The following is a 12874-nucleotide window of genomic DNA, read 5'->3' as shown; positions in this document are numbered from 1 at the left end:
TTACTTAATTTATTTCCCCCATTCAGATCAAAAATCAGTATCAGTTTAGCTAGGTTCATGGCTTTATCAAATTGTGGCGAGTCAGGATCCAAAGACTCATAAATCCACTCTCATCCGCACAAATGATCTCAGTGGCGTTCGATCTACCGGTTCAAATCTATTTTTTTTTTCACTTAAAGTGATAAATTTTAACGTTTTTACTCCACCTTTCTTTAACTTCTATCTATTTATTTACATACCCTTCAATCACTTAAAACCCAAAACATTATTACAGAGCATAGAGTTCTTTTACTTCTTCTCATGCAAATAAAGAATAGAAAGGGAAAGGGTTTTTTCTTGCGATTTCAGTCCCTCTCTTTTCTTGTGTGACTCCAAACGGAACCCTAACCAGTTTCGTATTCTTCTCCACTCATCAACGATTTGTGACGGCGACGATAAGGCAATGACAATCTGATTTTCGTCTCCACTTTCCTTTGCAAGTTCTAACATGATTTACATTTTCAAACATGGGTCTCCAAGAAAAGATTCTAATGGAAGCTTGGGACCTAATGAAACAAATCCAATTTGAGATTATTATGTAATAAGGCTTAGAAAGATTAAGCTTGAACAATGGAACCACGAAAATGGGAGAGTGATAGGAGAGATCGAGTGAGAGGTCATACCTGATTTTGGAGGATAAATCAGTGAGGCAGCAAGGGCTGAATCTGTTTGAGAATAAGTAAGGCTAAGAAATGAGATATCAGTGATCTTCGTCTGAGATTGAGAGAGTGCTTCGTCTTGAAAGATCAGTGAGCTTCGTCTGAAATCGAGAGAGGCCAAGAGGTCAAAAAGTAAGTTCAGAGAGGATGAGAATGAAGAGAGGTGTGAGGAACAGAGCACACCTCTGTTTTTGTGTTTTAGGTTTAAAATTGTTGAGGGAAGTAGCACTAATCAACGACAAGTTCATAGATGACATTGTAATAAACTAAGGGTGTCAATGGATAGCCGAAATCCGAATTCGAATTCGAATTCGAATTCGAAAAATCGGATATTATCCGAAATTTTCGGATATCGGATTCGGATTCGGATGCCATTTTTACATTCGAATGAGTTTCGGATACGAATTCGGATATTGCGATATCCGATTCGATAATATCCGCTCCGAAAATAATACATATATTATGTATTTCTGTTGTACAACAAAACATTATATATGCAAATATATGGTGTTAAATATTCGTGTCATACAACAAAACCTATTTTCAAATCTTTATCTTCTCAAACGAACCCACCTTCAACCCAAATAACAGAGGACGTTAACAGTGGGTTTCCATTTCGATCGAACTCCGTGACTACGGTTTTCTCCGGCCGGCGAGCCTCAGGTATTCTCTCTCTCTCTCTCTCTCTCTCTCTCCCTCCGATCTAATCAATCGAAGTGATTTTTTGAAGGAAATATATGGGTTTCACTTCAAATATGCGAACTCCGACATGTCTAATCCGGCCGACGAGCATCCAGGTATATATATTCTCTCTCTCTCTCTCTATGATCTGAACCCGCCGGAGTTTTCAGATGAAATCTATGGATTTCGACTGTGCAAACTCCGATCGGATCGGATCGGATATTATCGGATATCCGATATAGTTTTCGAATTCGAATTCGAATGTTTGTTAGGGATATCCGATCGGATTCGAATTCGAATTCGGATAGTATTTTTTTTTTCGGATTCGAATTCGGATATAGCAGTATCCGATCGGATAGCTATCCGTTGACAGCCCTATAATAAACGAGATGTTATTTATTTAAACGAAAAAATAGATTTGAGCCATTACATCAGTTGCGGTCTAACGGCTGATCTCATTTGTGCATATGTGAGTTCGTTTGTACATCTTTGGATCCCAACTCAATTGTGATAAATTTCACGCTTCTAATGCATTAAAAAAAAAAAAAAAAATGTCGTGATAATCTGATTACCCCAAGTCGCATACCTCGAGATACACTTTTTTATGGGGAAGTGCACCTGTGTATCCCGATGAGCACACAGATCTACGGTAAAGGTTTTATTAAGAGGATACGTTAAAGTGCATTAATCACACCCTGGAAATAAGTATGTCGGGGTATTTTAGTAAAAAAATAATTTTTTGAGGGCATTTTCAGTACAAAATTCAATTTCACAGGTGTAACTATTAACTAATACACCTTAACTTGTGTGCCGTTAACAAAAACCCTTAAAAAAACAAAATGAGCGGTAGGCAATGGAATCCTGACTTCCTTCAACTTTCCAAAAAAGTATTTGTTTGACCGTTGCAGCGTCAGCAATTTTTAAGAATGGGAAATAATTTATTAGGATGACTTCGAATTTTGGGATATGGCTTTGTTGATAACGATGACTAGATATATTATCCAAAGTATCTTGTGGGTTTTGATAGAGTTGAGTGTGCTGAATAGATTTTATTTTTTTATTTTTATGTCCTTTAGCCTTAATAAGTTTGTAAGGATTTCACCCATAATAAGCGTCTTGGGCTCACTTCTTGTATCCAAAAACATGATCTAATGCTTTAGGATTGTAGAAGGCGAAATTCTACGAATTTTAATATATTTTTTTAAATTTATTTATAAAAGATTTTTTTTTACCATTCTATTTCAATTTTAAGTTTGGGAGTTATATGGAAGTTTAGTGGTCTCTCATTGTCAAAATCTTGGATTTAGTTCGAAATTTTTTTTATCTGAATTTTTCAATGAAAGTTCTGTGGTGTTGGATTTTTAATGTGATAATCTAGTTGAGCAAAACGATCCTTAGTTTAAGTCTCAAAATCTTACTATATTAGTAATGAAGGGGTTCACATGTTTTTCTCGACTTTAATGTAATGTAAAGAGGAATTCTAGCAACCTATGAAATATTTTAGAATTAATTTTTTTTTTTTTTTTTAAGTATCAAAATTTTATAAGAATGATTTGATTATCATTAGATCATTCAATAGTATCATCATCTCTTTCTTAACATCTTTAAAAAAAAAAGACTTCAATGTCCACAATGATCTACTATACGATAACTTTCACTTGTAGTTTTCCTTTCAGATTCCTAGGATGTACCATTTTTCAAAATTGAGCTAGGACGTGTACCATATGATAATAACCTAACCAGTACATCGAATGGATCAAACAATGCCTTTATCTCTTGTAGTTATGAATTCATGGTTAAAAATTGAATTTTTAACAATTCACAAATTGAAATCTATGAAGATGGAAAGCTTTTGATCTTATAGTGTCTCAAATAATTTTGGACAAAACAAAAAAAAAATCTAACTTTCACAAATTTAATATAAAATGTATGTTTGATTGCACGTGGAAAATGATATTTTTTATGTTTGATTATATTTTTTCATAGAAAATCATTTCTCACTTACATCCAAAAGTCTAACAAAAATTAAATTTCACTTTCCAAACCATAAAGGTGGGAAAATGAAGTACACATTTATTTTCCATCCTCAAATTAAAATCATAACTCATATCTTTTTCTTCTTTTTCCCCACCACCATAATCACCATTGCACTCAACTTCACCATCGTCATCAACATTTCTATCGTTGGACACCTTCTTTTTCCTCCACCTCATCTTCTCTCTCTCTTTTCTTCCTTCACCTCCGTCACCACATCCTTCTCTCTTCTTCTTCTTCTTCCTCCCTCACCTTTGTTGTCACCCCCACCATTACATCTTCCCCTCTTCTTTTTCTTTTTTTTGTTTTTTTTTTTTGTTGATATTTTTTAAAAATAATATCAAACAACGTGTTCAATTTTTTTATCCTAATCATTTTTTCACTATTTTTTTTTTTTATGGATTTTGATTTTTTATGCAATCAAACACACCCTAAGTAATAATTACGAGTTTTGTTAACGTGTGCCCTTAGGTGCATTAAATACACTTTCGAAATAGGCATTTGAGGGGTAATTTTGGTAAAAAAAAAAATCTTCTGAAGCATTTTTGGTTGAAAATCAATTTGCAAAGTGTATTTATTACACTTTAACGTGTGCTCATGGGACACACATTAAAAAGACTCAATAATTATACATAAACAAAATAGAGAGATTTATCGGGCAAATCAAATTGTAGCATTTTTGTTACAAAAACTCCCTTGGAGTTGTCAGAACTCCAAGGGAACCTAACTTTATGAAGTATGTTACCCACTAAACCTCATATTATTAATTTTGTTACAGAGAAAACCTTGGAGTCCAAATCCACGTCATAAAATTAAAATTTGTCGGATTCAAAAACATGATTTGATGGCATAGAGAATTATACAAGATAAAATTTTAAGAACTTTGAAAAAAAAAAATTAGAAAAAAAAAATTAATTTTCCCCCTTTAATTATAGTTTTAAATTTGAGATTTCGGTAGACATCCATTTTCAACAATTATGATCAAGTTCAAAAATGTTCTTTTTTTTTTTTTTTTTAATTTTATTTTAAATCTAAGTTTTTTCACAAAATCTATAAATTTGTGTTATTGAATTGCTAATTTAATAATTCATGTGGTTCCAACAAATCTTAGTAAGATTTGAAATCTTACTAAGTTAGTCGTGCTAATATGATTCATAAAGTAAGGTTTGCTAAAAAAAAAAAAAAAACAAAGTTGATAGTGAAGAGAGTTTTTGTAATAAAATAGATAGGTCTTCCCGTAAATCTCTCAACAAAAGAAGAGTCTTGTTTAGTTGGGGCACAAGTTAAAGTGCAAGCATTTGGGGGGGTAGTATTTTCATGAAAACAAATATTTATTTAGGGTATTTTCGATACAAAATTCAATTTCCCAGATGTAAACAATGCACTTTAACGTTCATAACAAGACCCATAAAATGATAGAGAGAACAGCTCCTATTATTTAACGATGAAGAATAATAAAAAAAAATTATTTAAAATTCATAGAATTTTGTCCTCTGCAACCTTCAAGAGTTTGAGATGGTGTTTTCTTAATCATGCGTTTTAGTATTGAAATTAAGAAAAGGGGTCGAGATTGACTGCTTAGTTGCAAATCATTACTTATGATTGAACGGTTGTTTTTGCCCTCCAATATTTCAAATTAAGGATTTTGGTTTTTATGACGTGGCGCTTTCTCAACCGTCAGATTAAATTACGTGGAGCTTAATCCATACATCCATCAGTCATAGAAATTTGACACGTTGATGGTGATGATAGCCTCACATCCATAAATTGCATGCTCGCGTGCTTCCTGAGTCATCGTTTTCTGAAGAATCCATGCGTGTTTGTCATCTGTGTGTGTGTGTGTGTGTGAGAGAGAGAGAGAGAGAGAGAGAGAGAGAGAGATTTGGTTGGCGATGTTGTCCATGCAAGTCTCGATCAAAACCAGGTATCCGTCCTCCTTGCTTTTTCTTGCTTCTTCTTCTTGTTCGTTGTCTCTCATCCAAATCCAATCAAGAAATTTCGTTCCCATCAAGAGAAACTTATTTCCCTGCAATTCGATCTCTAACAACAACAACATAAATCGAGATATCTGCGCCATTTCTGGATCTAAAATGGGTCAATTTCAATCTCCTTCTTCTCAGGTGCATCTCTCTTCATGCTTCTATCTATCTAACCTAGATAGATAAATATTTTTGAATGATTTTATATACCAAAATACAGGAACTTAAACCTAGATCTAACTATCACTCTTTCAATATGTTCGATCATTTTTGTAGTTGTTTTGCGGAATTTCGATTCTCCCTGTAAATCGCCGTATAACAAATAGTGACTTTAAAAAAAAATTGGATCGGATTTTGCAGTTTTTTCTTCTGCAGTAACTCGACGTGACATGAGAGTGAAAGAGGGGTTATTTTAATCGTTTCAGTACCAGCAGGAGTATTAGCAGAACCCTTTTTTGGACGATTCCAAAACCCATTCAGTAGCTACAGCCATCTTCAGGACGATTCCAATTATTATTCTTTATTTATTTTTCATTAAAGTAGTTTGACTTTGACCACTCCCTGGCTTTTTTATTTATTTATTTTCATTTTCGGGAATTCTATTGATATTGAATTCTATACTTATTATTATAATGTTTATGTGTCTCACAACCCGAAGGAATTCGAGGGAGGATCATTTCATTTTTTGATCCCGAGAATACCAAATAGGTTCAAGAAATGAGAGAATTAAGGATAGTTACCAGAAAGACTTATATGAATAGAGTTTCTATTCAAAGAAAGCTGAGATTCTAGCCGACCCATAGTTAGGATTTTTAGTTATTGACCAAACAAAATGAAAGAAGCTTTGCTTTCATGATAGATTGGCTAAGCCTTTTTTTCCCTTTCATGATAGATTGGCTAAACTAAGGAAAAACAAAAAAGAAATAGCATTGAAATATATTTTTATTGACTGATCAGAATTGCCCGAGAAAGAAAATTGAAGAACCTGCAAATATTGGCAAAACAACAATTAGTGTTAACCAAGGACCATAATTCGTGGTAAAGACAAGATACACTTTGAACATAAAAAACAGTGCTCCGAATTAGTTATCGTTCATGTTTTGGTAATTAAAATGAACAGTGAGCCGGAATCGTAAATTCGTCAAAAGTTGATCACTTTTTCATAAATACCCCTTCCTTAAATTTCAAGTTTTTGGAATAAAAATTAATTCCTGACGTTTCTTTGTTCAGGGTGCTGAATCATTCCTTAGGGATGTACTTACAAGTATGGAGAAGGTCTATTTAAGCAGGAATCCAACTGCAAATGCCATTTTGGAACTTGTTCACTCAAGTAATGAGGCTCAAATTTGCTATGATCATCTTGCATTTAGAACATTTGGGGTATAATTTCTTTTCATTTTGCACATCTTTTAGTTTCTCAAATTAAGATAACTTATGTAACAAATGTTGTAAGATGAATTGCCTTGAACCCAACTTTTTTGAGACTCGATAGGTGGATGGTTATGGGATTAACGCCCTTTCCGACTTTTTCCTGGGCTTTGGTTATACAACTCGGGAAGAATTGAGATTTCCTGCAAAAAAGTTGAAAGCATTGTGGTTTGCTCCTCCTCCCTCTACCATCCATGCAGATAATGGGAGTGGTGTTAATGGGCCCCTGCCTAGAGTTTTTATATCAGAGCTTCTCGTAGATGAGATGAGTCCTCGAGCTCAGGTGTGTTATGTTAAAATACCCTAACTTTCCATGGAAGTTAAAATTTCCCAATAATGTTTGAGCTATGTTTAAATTAAAAGTTTGTATTATGTGAGGTGTGAGTTGTTGCTGTATAGCTTCCCTTTCTTCTCTTTATTAATATCATTTTCTGCTTTACCAATAACAAAAAAAAGTTTGTTTATAAAAAGTAAAACAAAAAACATTTCTATTCACCATAGTTAATATAAGTAAGTTTCTGATATCAAATCAAGGTTGTGTTGAACAACTTAATAAATTATTTTATCATTAAAATGATGGGTGACACAATCATATGTGAGGATGTTTGTTGGGTTGTGTCCAACATGAAAAAATCTTAAGTGTGTTGTTTCCTTGTTACATTGCTTGCTTGTGGAGGTTAATGCCAACATACCAAAGGTAGATGATAAGTAAGAGAAATTTGACACAAAAGCTTTCACTAGATTCTTTCAGTAGAATATAATCACAATTCACAACTCAAGTCATGTTAGATAGCGTTTTCACGAAAAGGATGCTTAAATGTGGCTGTAGAACTCCAGACTTGTATGCCACTAGTTTCGGGAGTCAGATTCAATGTTTAATCTGAAAATCACTATTTGAACTTATTGGTTGGATTCATCGAGTCACTCCATCAGGAAAATCCAATGGACATCTTAAAACTTAGTGCCTTCCTTGGAAATCAAGCTTTTCAGTGTCATGGCCTATGTCCTGTTGTAGGAAAAAACATTTTATGGGGATTGTAAGTATTTTGACCCAACAAGTCGATCTGAGTAAGAAACTACATATAATAAGCCTGGAAACCCTGTTTGAGATTCGTCACTAAAAAGCTCTAAGCAATGATTCAGCTATGTCTTCTTATCTCTTTCCATATAATGGTACACCAGGGATCCTAATCTTGATAGAAGTGCTTTCCCTTAGAAAGGTTTGAACTTGAGGATGCTCTTTGTATTTATGTCCTCATCCCCAGTGCTTCCATGAGCAGAACCACTGGAAGGACCTGATAGGGTTGGGAATTAGCCAAATTGGTTATAACTTTAATTGCAATTTTCACAACTGATTGAGATGGTGTGTGAGAAAGCTCACAATTAGAAGAGTTCTGACACAACTAACATGATATGCTTTCTCTTGTCTTGACCTAGCTATCAAGTATATTTCAAAGTTTTATGAGTGAGTGTATGACATGATTGCTCTACTAAATGTTTTCAAAGTTTTATGAGGTGAGTGTACAACATGATTGCTCTACTAAATGTTTTCAAAGTTTTATGAGGTGAGTGTACAACATGATTGCTCTACTAAATGTTTTCAAAGTTTTATGAGTGAGTGTACGACATGATTGCTCTACTAAATGCAAGGATATGCTGTTTTCTCTACATATTTATTTTTTTGAAATTGAAGCAACTTAGACCATTTACGGTGTATTTATAATCCTAATGCATGTTTATCTGAACGTCAATAAAGTTTTAAAGATTTAACTCATGCAGGAAATAATTAGAAAATATACTAAAGTATCTGGTGATGGAAGTAAACATGCAACTCTTGCAAGTGCATTGGGATCTTTAACATGGGGAAATCCCTTATTTTCTGACTTCCAGGAATTGGCTAGGTACTTCTCTGAGTTTCTTTTTTCTATGAACAAGTGATATATCCAACTTACACTGATTGGCTATTAGAAAATTAAAAAAGGAATGAAAAAACTGTTGGTTTCTGTCCTGGGTAAATTGGACACATTTTTTTTCTTCTTTCTTCTGAGCTGTATTCTTTCTGTATTACTGAGGCTCTAAGCCAACTGCATATCTCACTCAACAGGTATAGAAACTCCCACTATGGGATTCTTACTATTTGGTTTTTGGGTTCGCAGGGAGAGTGAATATGCTGCATGGACTCTTGTCAATGGCTATGCATTGAACCATGTCACTATTTCTACTCATCGGCTAAAATCTCAATTGAAAAACATCAAGAGTCTCAACCAATTCATTGAAGAAAATGGATTCAAGTTGAATTCTGAAGGAGGGGTCCTTAAAGGTTCATTACTACCCTGCCCCTTCATTGAATTCCTGTTAGTTTTTTTCTTTTTAAAGATATGACAACTTGTTCAAGGAAAAGCCAGAACTATGGTGTATCATAATTACTCTCACAAAGGTTGCTCTCTCTGAGAAATGTGGTAGGAATGTAGGATACTCCCCCCTCCCCTCCCAAATCACACACACACACTTTTTATACTTTAAGTTGACTTCGATACAAATGCAAAATGTGAGCTATGCCTATCTCTGACAATTGTAATATTGACCTAGGACAATATCAAAAGATATTAGGCCCAAAGAGCAAATAATCTAAAAAGGCAGTGATCCTCTCCTTTGTTCGCCCCGAGCATTTCAATTGCATAGGAAATGCATTAAAACTAGTTGAGAGTACAATTTGTTTTTCAGTTACATCATTGCTTGACTTGCAGTATGAAAGTTGTAGGCTTGGTTTTGACTCACTTGAGCCAATGTCACTGGAACTACCGACTTCAGTAGTCTCCAATCACATATTTATAGACATAAACTTGGTGTAGCTCAATTGGCTTACTTATTGAACCTCAACCATGAGGTCATGGGTTCAATCCCAGCTACCTAGGGAAAAAAGAAGGGATAAAAAAAAAACTCTCTGTCGAAATATTTTGCAAAATAGGAACTCATAGAAATCATGTATTTGGTAGATTTTACGCATTCAAAATCCTGAAACATAACTTTAACATACTTTGATTTTTCCCAGTAGGATCTAATCTCTCACATATCTCAAACATGCTATTCATTCAATATAAATTGAGTTAATGGTACTTACCTTGTGCCATTGTGAAATTGTTGATTCAAAACGTTGGAGGTGTGCCTTTCGATCAATATGTTCCCAAAGTTTTCAAAACCCCAATCAAATTGATTCTTTCTTCTAGACTCACCTTCCCCCTTTTCTCTATGTAGGTCGGCTAGGTATTAGTGATTGATGGATATCACTCTTATGAACTCTTTACATTCTAATATGGGGTCGCCGATCCCCTTCTATAGATAAAGAATATTCATAATTCTAACGATATGGGGATTCTTTAAATATTGATATCTATAATGTTTATAGAATCCTTGTGCAACTAAAAAAAACAAAACTGTGAGGTGAATTGGGCCACACGACATAGAATTCTAACAGTTTATTGGCATGCAAGGTAACAGTTTCCTACATTTGAACCAGTTTTTGCGTAAGACAGATATCTTTTGTTCGTCTTCATATTTAACTGATTGAAGTTAAATGTCAGATAAGACCAATTTCAACATTATTTCAAGTATCTAATGGCTTTATTCCTTTTTACTGGTGTAAACATTTTTTTTTCTGCTGCAAACAGTGAGCCCTGATGGTCTTCTGTTGCAAAGTTCAACTGTTGCTGACTCGACAACTTTTCATTTTGCTGATGGTATCACTGAACCTGTTCCACGGTCGTACATCGAGTTTGCAGAACGTCTTGTTTTGCCCTCATATAAAAATCTCCCTGAAAATGAGGTATCTATATTTCTACTTACAATTTGATTTATATATAGTCGTGATATTATAACTCGCCAGGTGGCATACTCAATCGACTCCCTGACGTGACAAATTTGGGAACCATAGATCTGTATGCCTCAGGATACATGGTTCCCTCGGGAAACACTTTATGGGGAAGTGCAGTCGTGTATCCCAAGGCATACAGATCTACGGTTCCCGAACTTGTCACGTCAGGGAGTCAATTGAGTATGCCACCTGGTGAGTCATATTATCAGGACACTTATATATATGATCCTTTGATGCGAGTGCGACAGACATGATACCTGAATTTCTTTTTTCCATTTTGATAAATCAGACCCATGTCATATCCACAATAATATATCATACTGGTTGTGATACGTTCCCCAAGACCTTATATCCAGAAATGCACATTTACTACCTTAGTAGTTTAAAACAGAGTATGCTTTATCATTTACACATAAACTTGGAAAGTAAATTTGTTCTATGTAGAGCTGTCAATGGATCAGATTAGTGTTGATTTGTGGTACCGATCCAATACGAATCAGATCGGATCCGGTACTGATCTGATAAGTTTTGGATCGGACCCTTATTGGATCGGTTAAACCAGAACTCAATATTAAGATCCAAACCCATCCATTAACAATCGGATCAGACCTTGATCGGGCCAAACCCAAATATACAAAATCTAAATAAACTTCATACATCTCAACAAATATATAACATAATTTATATACTTTCTAACATATTATCCGATCCTTATCGGATCGGGACATGGTTGATCCAGACCCAAAGTTATTGAAACGGATCGGAATCCAGGTCTGATCTGATCCATTGACAGCCCTAGTTCTACGCTCATGTTGAAGCTTTAACCAGCAAAGCCCACATTGTTTTCTATTTGGTTATGGTTTTTCTGGGTTATTGAACTGTACAGATTGAGGAGTACCATAGGCGTGATGGTTTCGAGGTTGGAAATGCTGATAAGATTTTCGAGAGCACTTCGAAGGATCAATTGACCAGGAAAGCCATTTGAGAGAAAGAGTATTGTGTTGTAGCTAAATTCACCATAGCAAGATAAATTCACCACTACTTTTACCTATCAAAAACAAAAAAACAAAAACTGGGTAGCCAGTTATGCATCTGAAATGGTTTGTACTAGATCTCCTGTATGAATTGTGCACGACGGGCTCAACGGGATAAAGAACTTGTATGAATTGTAGTACACCTCCTGTATGGTTTGTAGTATACTTCCTGTATGAATTGTGCACGACGGGCTCAACAGAATAAAGAACTTGAACCTTGCTGATGATTTTGCTTCCTAATTATCAACCAGAATTAAATTAAGGCCCTTCTTAGTAATCATATAGAAAATAAATGGGAAAATTATCACATAAAATAAAATAAAATTAAAGTCTTAATTAATTATATATAAAATAAAATAAAAAATTTAATTATCAAAAACAACTTAAATCACCGGATTGTAAAAAATTTGATTTTACACTAAATCGCCAAAAATGTTCCTCTACCATTAAGGCCTTCAAAGGATATTTTCGTCATTTATTTCATAAAATAACATAAAACAGAGTGAATTGTACAACGAGTTACTAGAACGCTAGACGGGCCAACTATTTAGGTTGTTCTTGGTAATTTTTTAAAAATTATTATCTTTTCGATAAGTAACTAAAGACTTTGATCCTTTTTCCATAATTTTTTTAAAATAAGTAAATTTTACCAACTAATGAAAAATATTTACAAAAATTGGTGTCAATTGGTCAGTTCCGGTCCAGATCCTATGGTATTTAGAACCGGAATCATCATAGTTTTTTGGTTTCAATTTTTGTTGGTTCTAGTTTCGATTCTAAAATAAGTGGAACTGAAATCGCCAAGAAATACAAGTTCCTGTCAGTTTCGGTTCTCAAAAATTGAATGAAAAAAAAAATATTTCAAATCATTATAAAACATTTTTTCCTTTTAAAACATTAACATATAATCTACAAAAATATTGATTTAATTACAATTTGTTCTATAAAAAATATTAGAGTTAATGAATTTTTAAAAATTAAAATCTTTCTTCTTTACAAGTAATAAACTTTTAGAAGAAATGACCCATTTTAAGCTCCAATACATAATTTATATGAAAAAAAAATGAAGAACTTTAATTTAAAATGTATTAATTGTAAAAATGTTAAAAATCTCAAATCATTATAATATAAAAAGTATGACAAAATAAA

At 33.8% G+C, this 12874-nt stretch overlaps 1 protein-coding gene and 1 long non-coding RNA gene across 3 annotated transcripts; one reads left to right on the top strand and one right to left on the bottom strand.

Annotated features, from left to right (window-relative positions):
- Positions 1–125: 125 nt before the first annotated feature.
- LOC147401211 (uncharacterized) lies at positions 126–959 on the bottom strand. The gene is made up of 2 exons (XR_015178360.1): positions 663–959; positions 126–545 (listed from the first exon to the last, which is right to left on the bottom strand). It is a non-coding gene; the product is annotated as an uncharacterized LOC147401211 (long non-coding RNA).
- Positions 960–5207: 4248 nt separating this feature from the next.
- On the top strand, positions 5208–11949 carry LOC147401210 (plant/protein). Of its 2 annotated transcripts, none has more exons than XM_086442394.1 (7): positions 5208–5337; positions 6623–6772; positions 6885–7103; positions 8600–8721; positions 8977–9140; positions 10489–10643; positions 11578–11949. In XM_086442394.1, exons 2-7 carry the CDS (start codon positions 6659–6661, stop codon positions 11674–11676), a joined length of 873 nt encoding a protein of 290 aa, XP_086298520.1. In that variant the 5' UTR covers positions 5208–5337; positions 6623–6658; the 3' UTR covers positions 11677–11949. The 2 variants fall into 2 exon arrangements, with proteins under 2 accessions (XP_086298520.1, XP_086298519.1); XM_086442393.1 differs by having other exon boundaries at positions 5220–5533.
- The last annotated feature ends 925 nt before the right edge of the window (positions 11950–12874 follow it).

The sequence above is a fragment of the Akebia trifoliata genome, chromosome 5, assembly GCF_017979445.1.
Source record: "Akebia trifoliata isolate Shusen 1 chromosome 5, ASM1797944v1, whole genome shotgun sequence".
Classification (NCBI taxonomy): Eukaryota; Viridiplantae; Streptophyta; class Magnoliopsida; order Ranunculales; family Lardizabalaceae; genus Akebia; species Akebia trifoliata.
This window is presented reverse-complemented; position numbering and strand designations above follow the sequence as displayed.

Excerpts from the sequence above, each read along its gene's own strand:
- LOC147401210 (XM_086442393.1), top strand. The coding sequence starts at position 5,306 with ATGTTGTCCATGCAAGTCTCGATCAAAACCAGGTATCCGTCCTCCTTG. Across the intron at positions 5,534-6,622 it reads TTCAATCTCCTTCTTCTCAG|GGTGCTGAATCATTCCTTAG; the intron begins GTGCATCTCTCT and ends TTCTTTGTTCAG. Across the intron at positions 10,644-11,577 it reads AAAATCTCCCTGAAAATGAG|ATTGAGGAGTACCATAGGCG; the intron begins GTATCTATATTT and ends TGAACTGTACAG.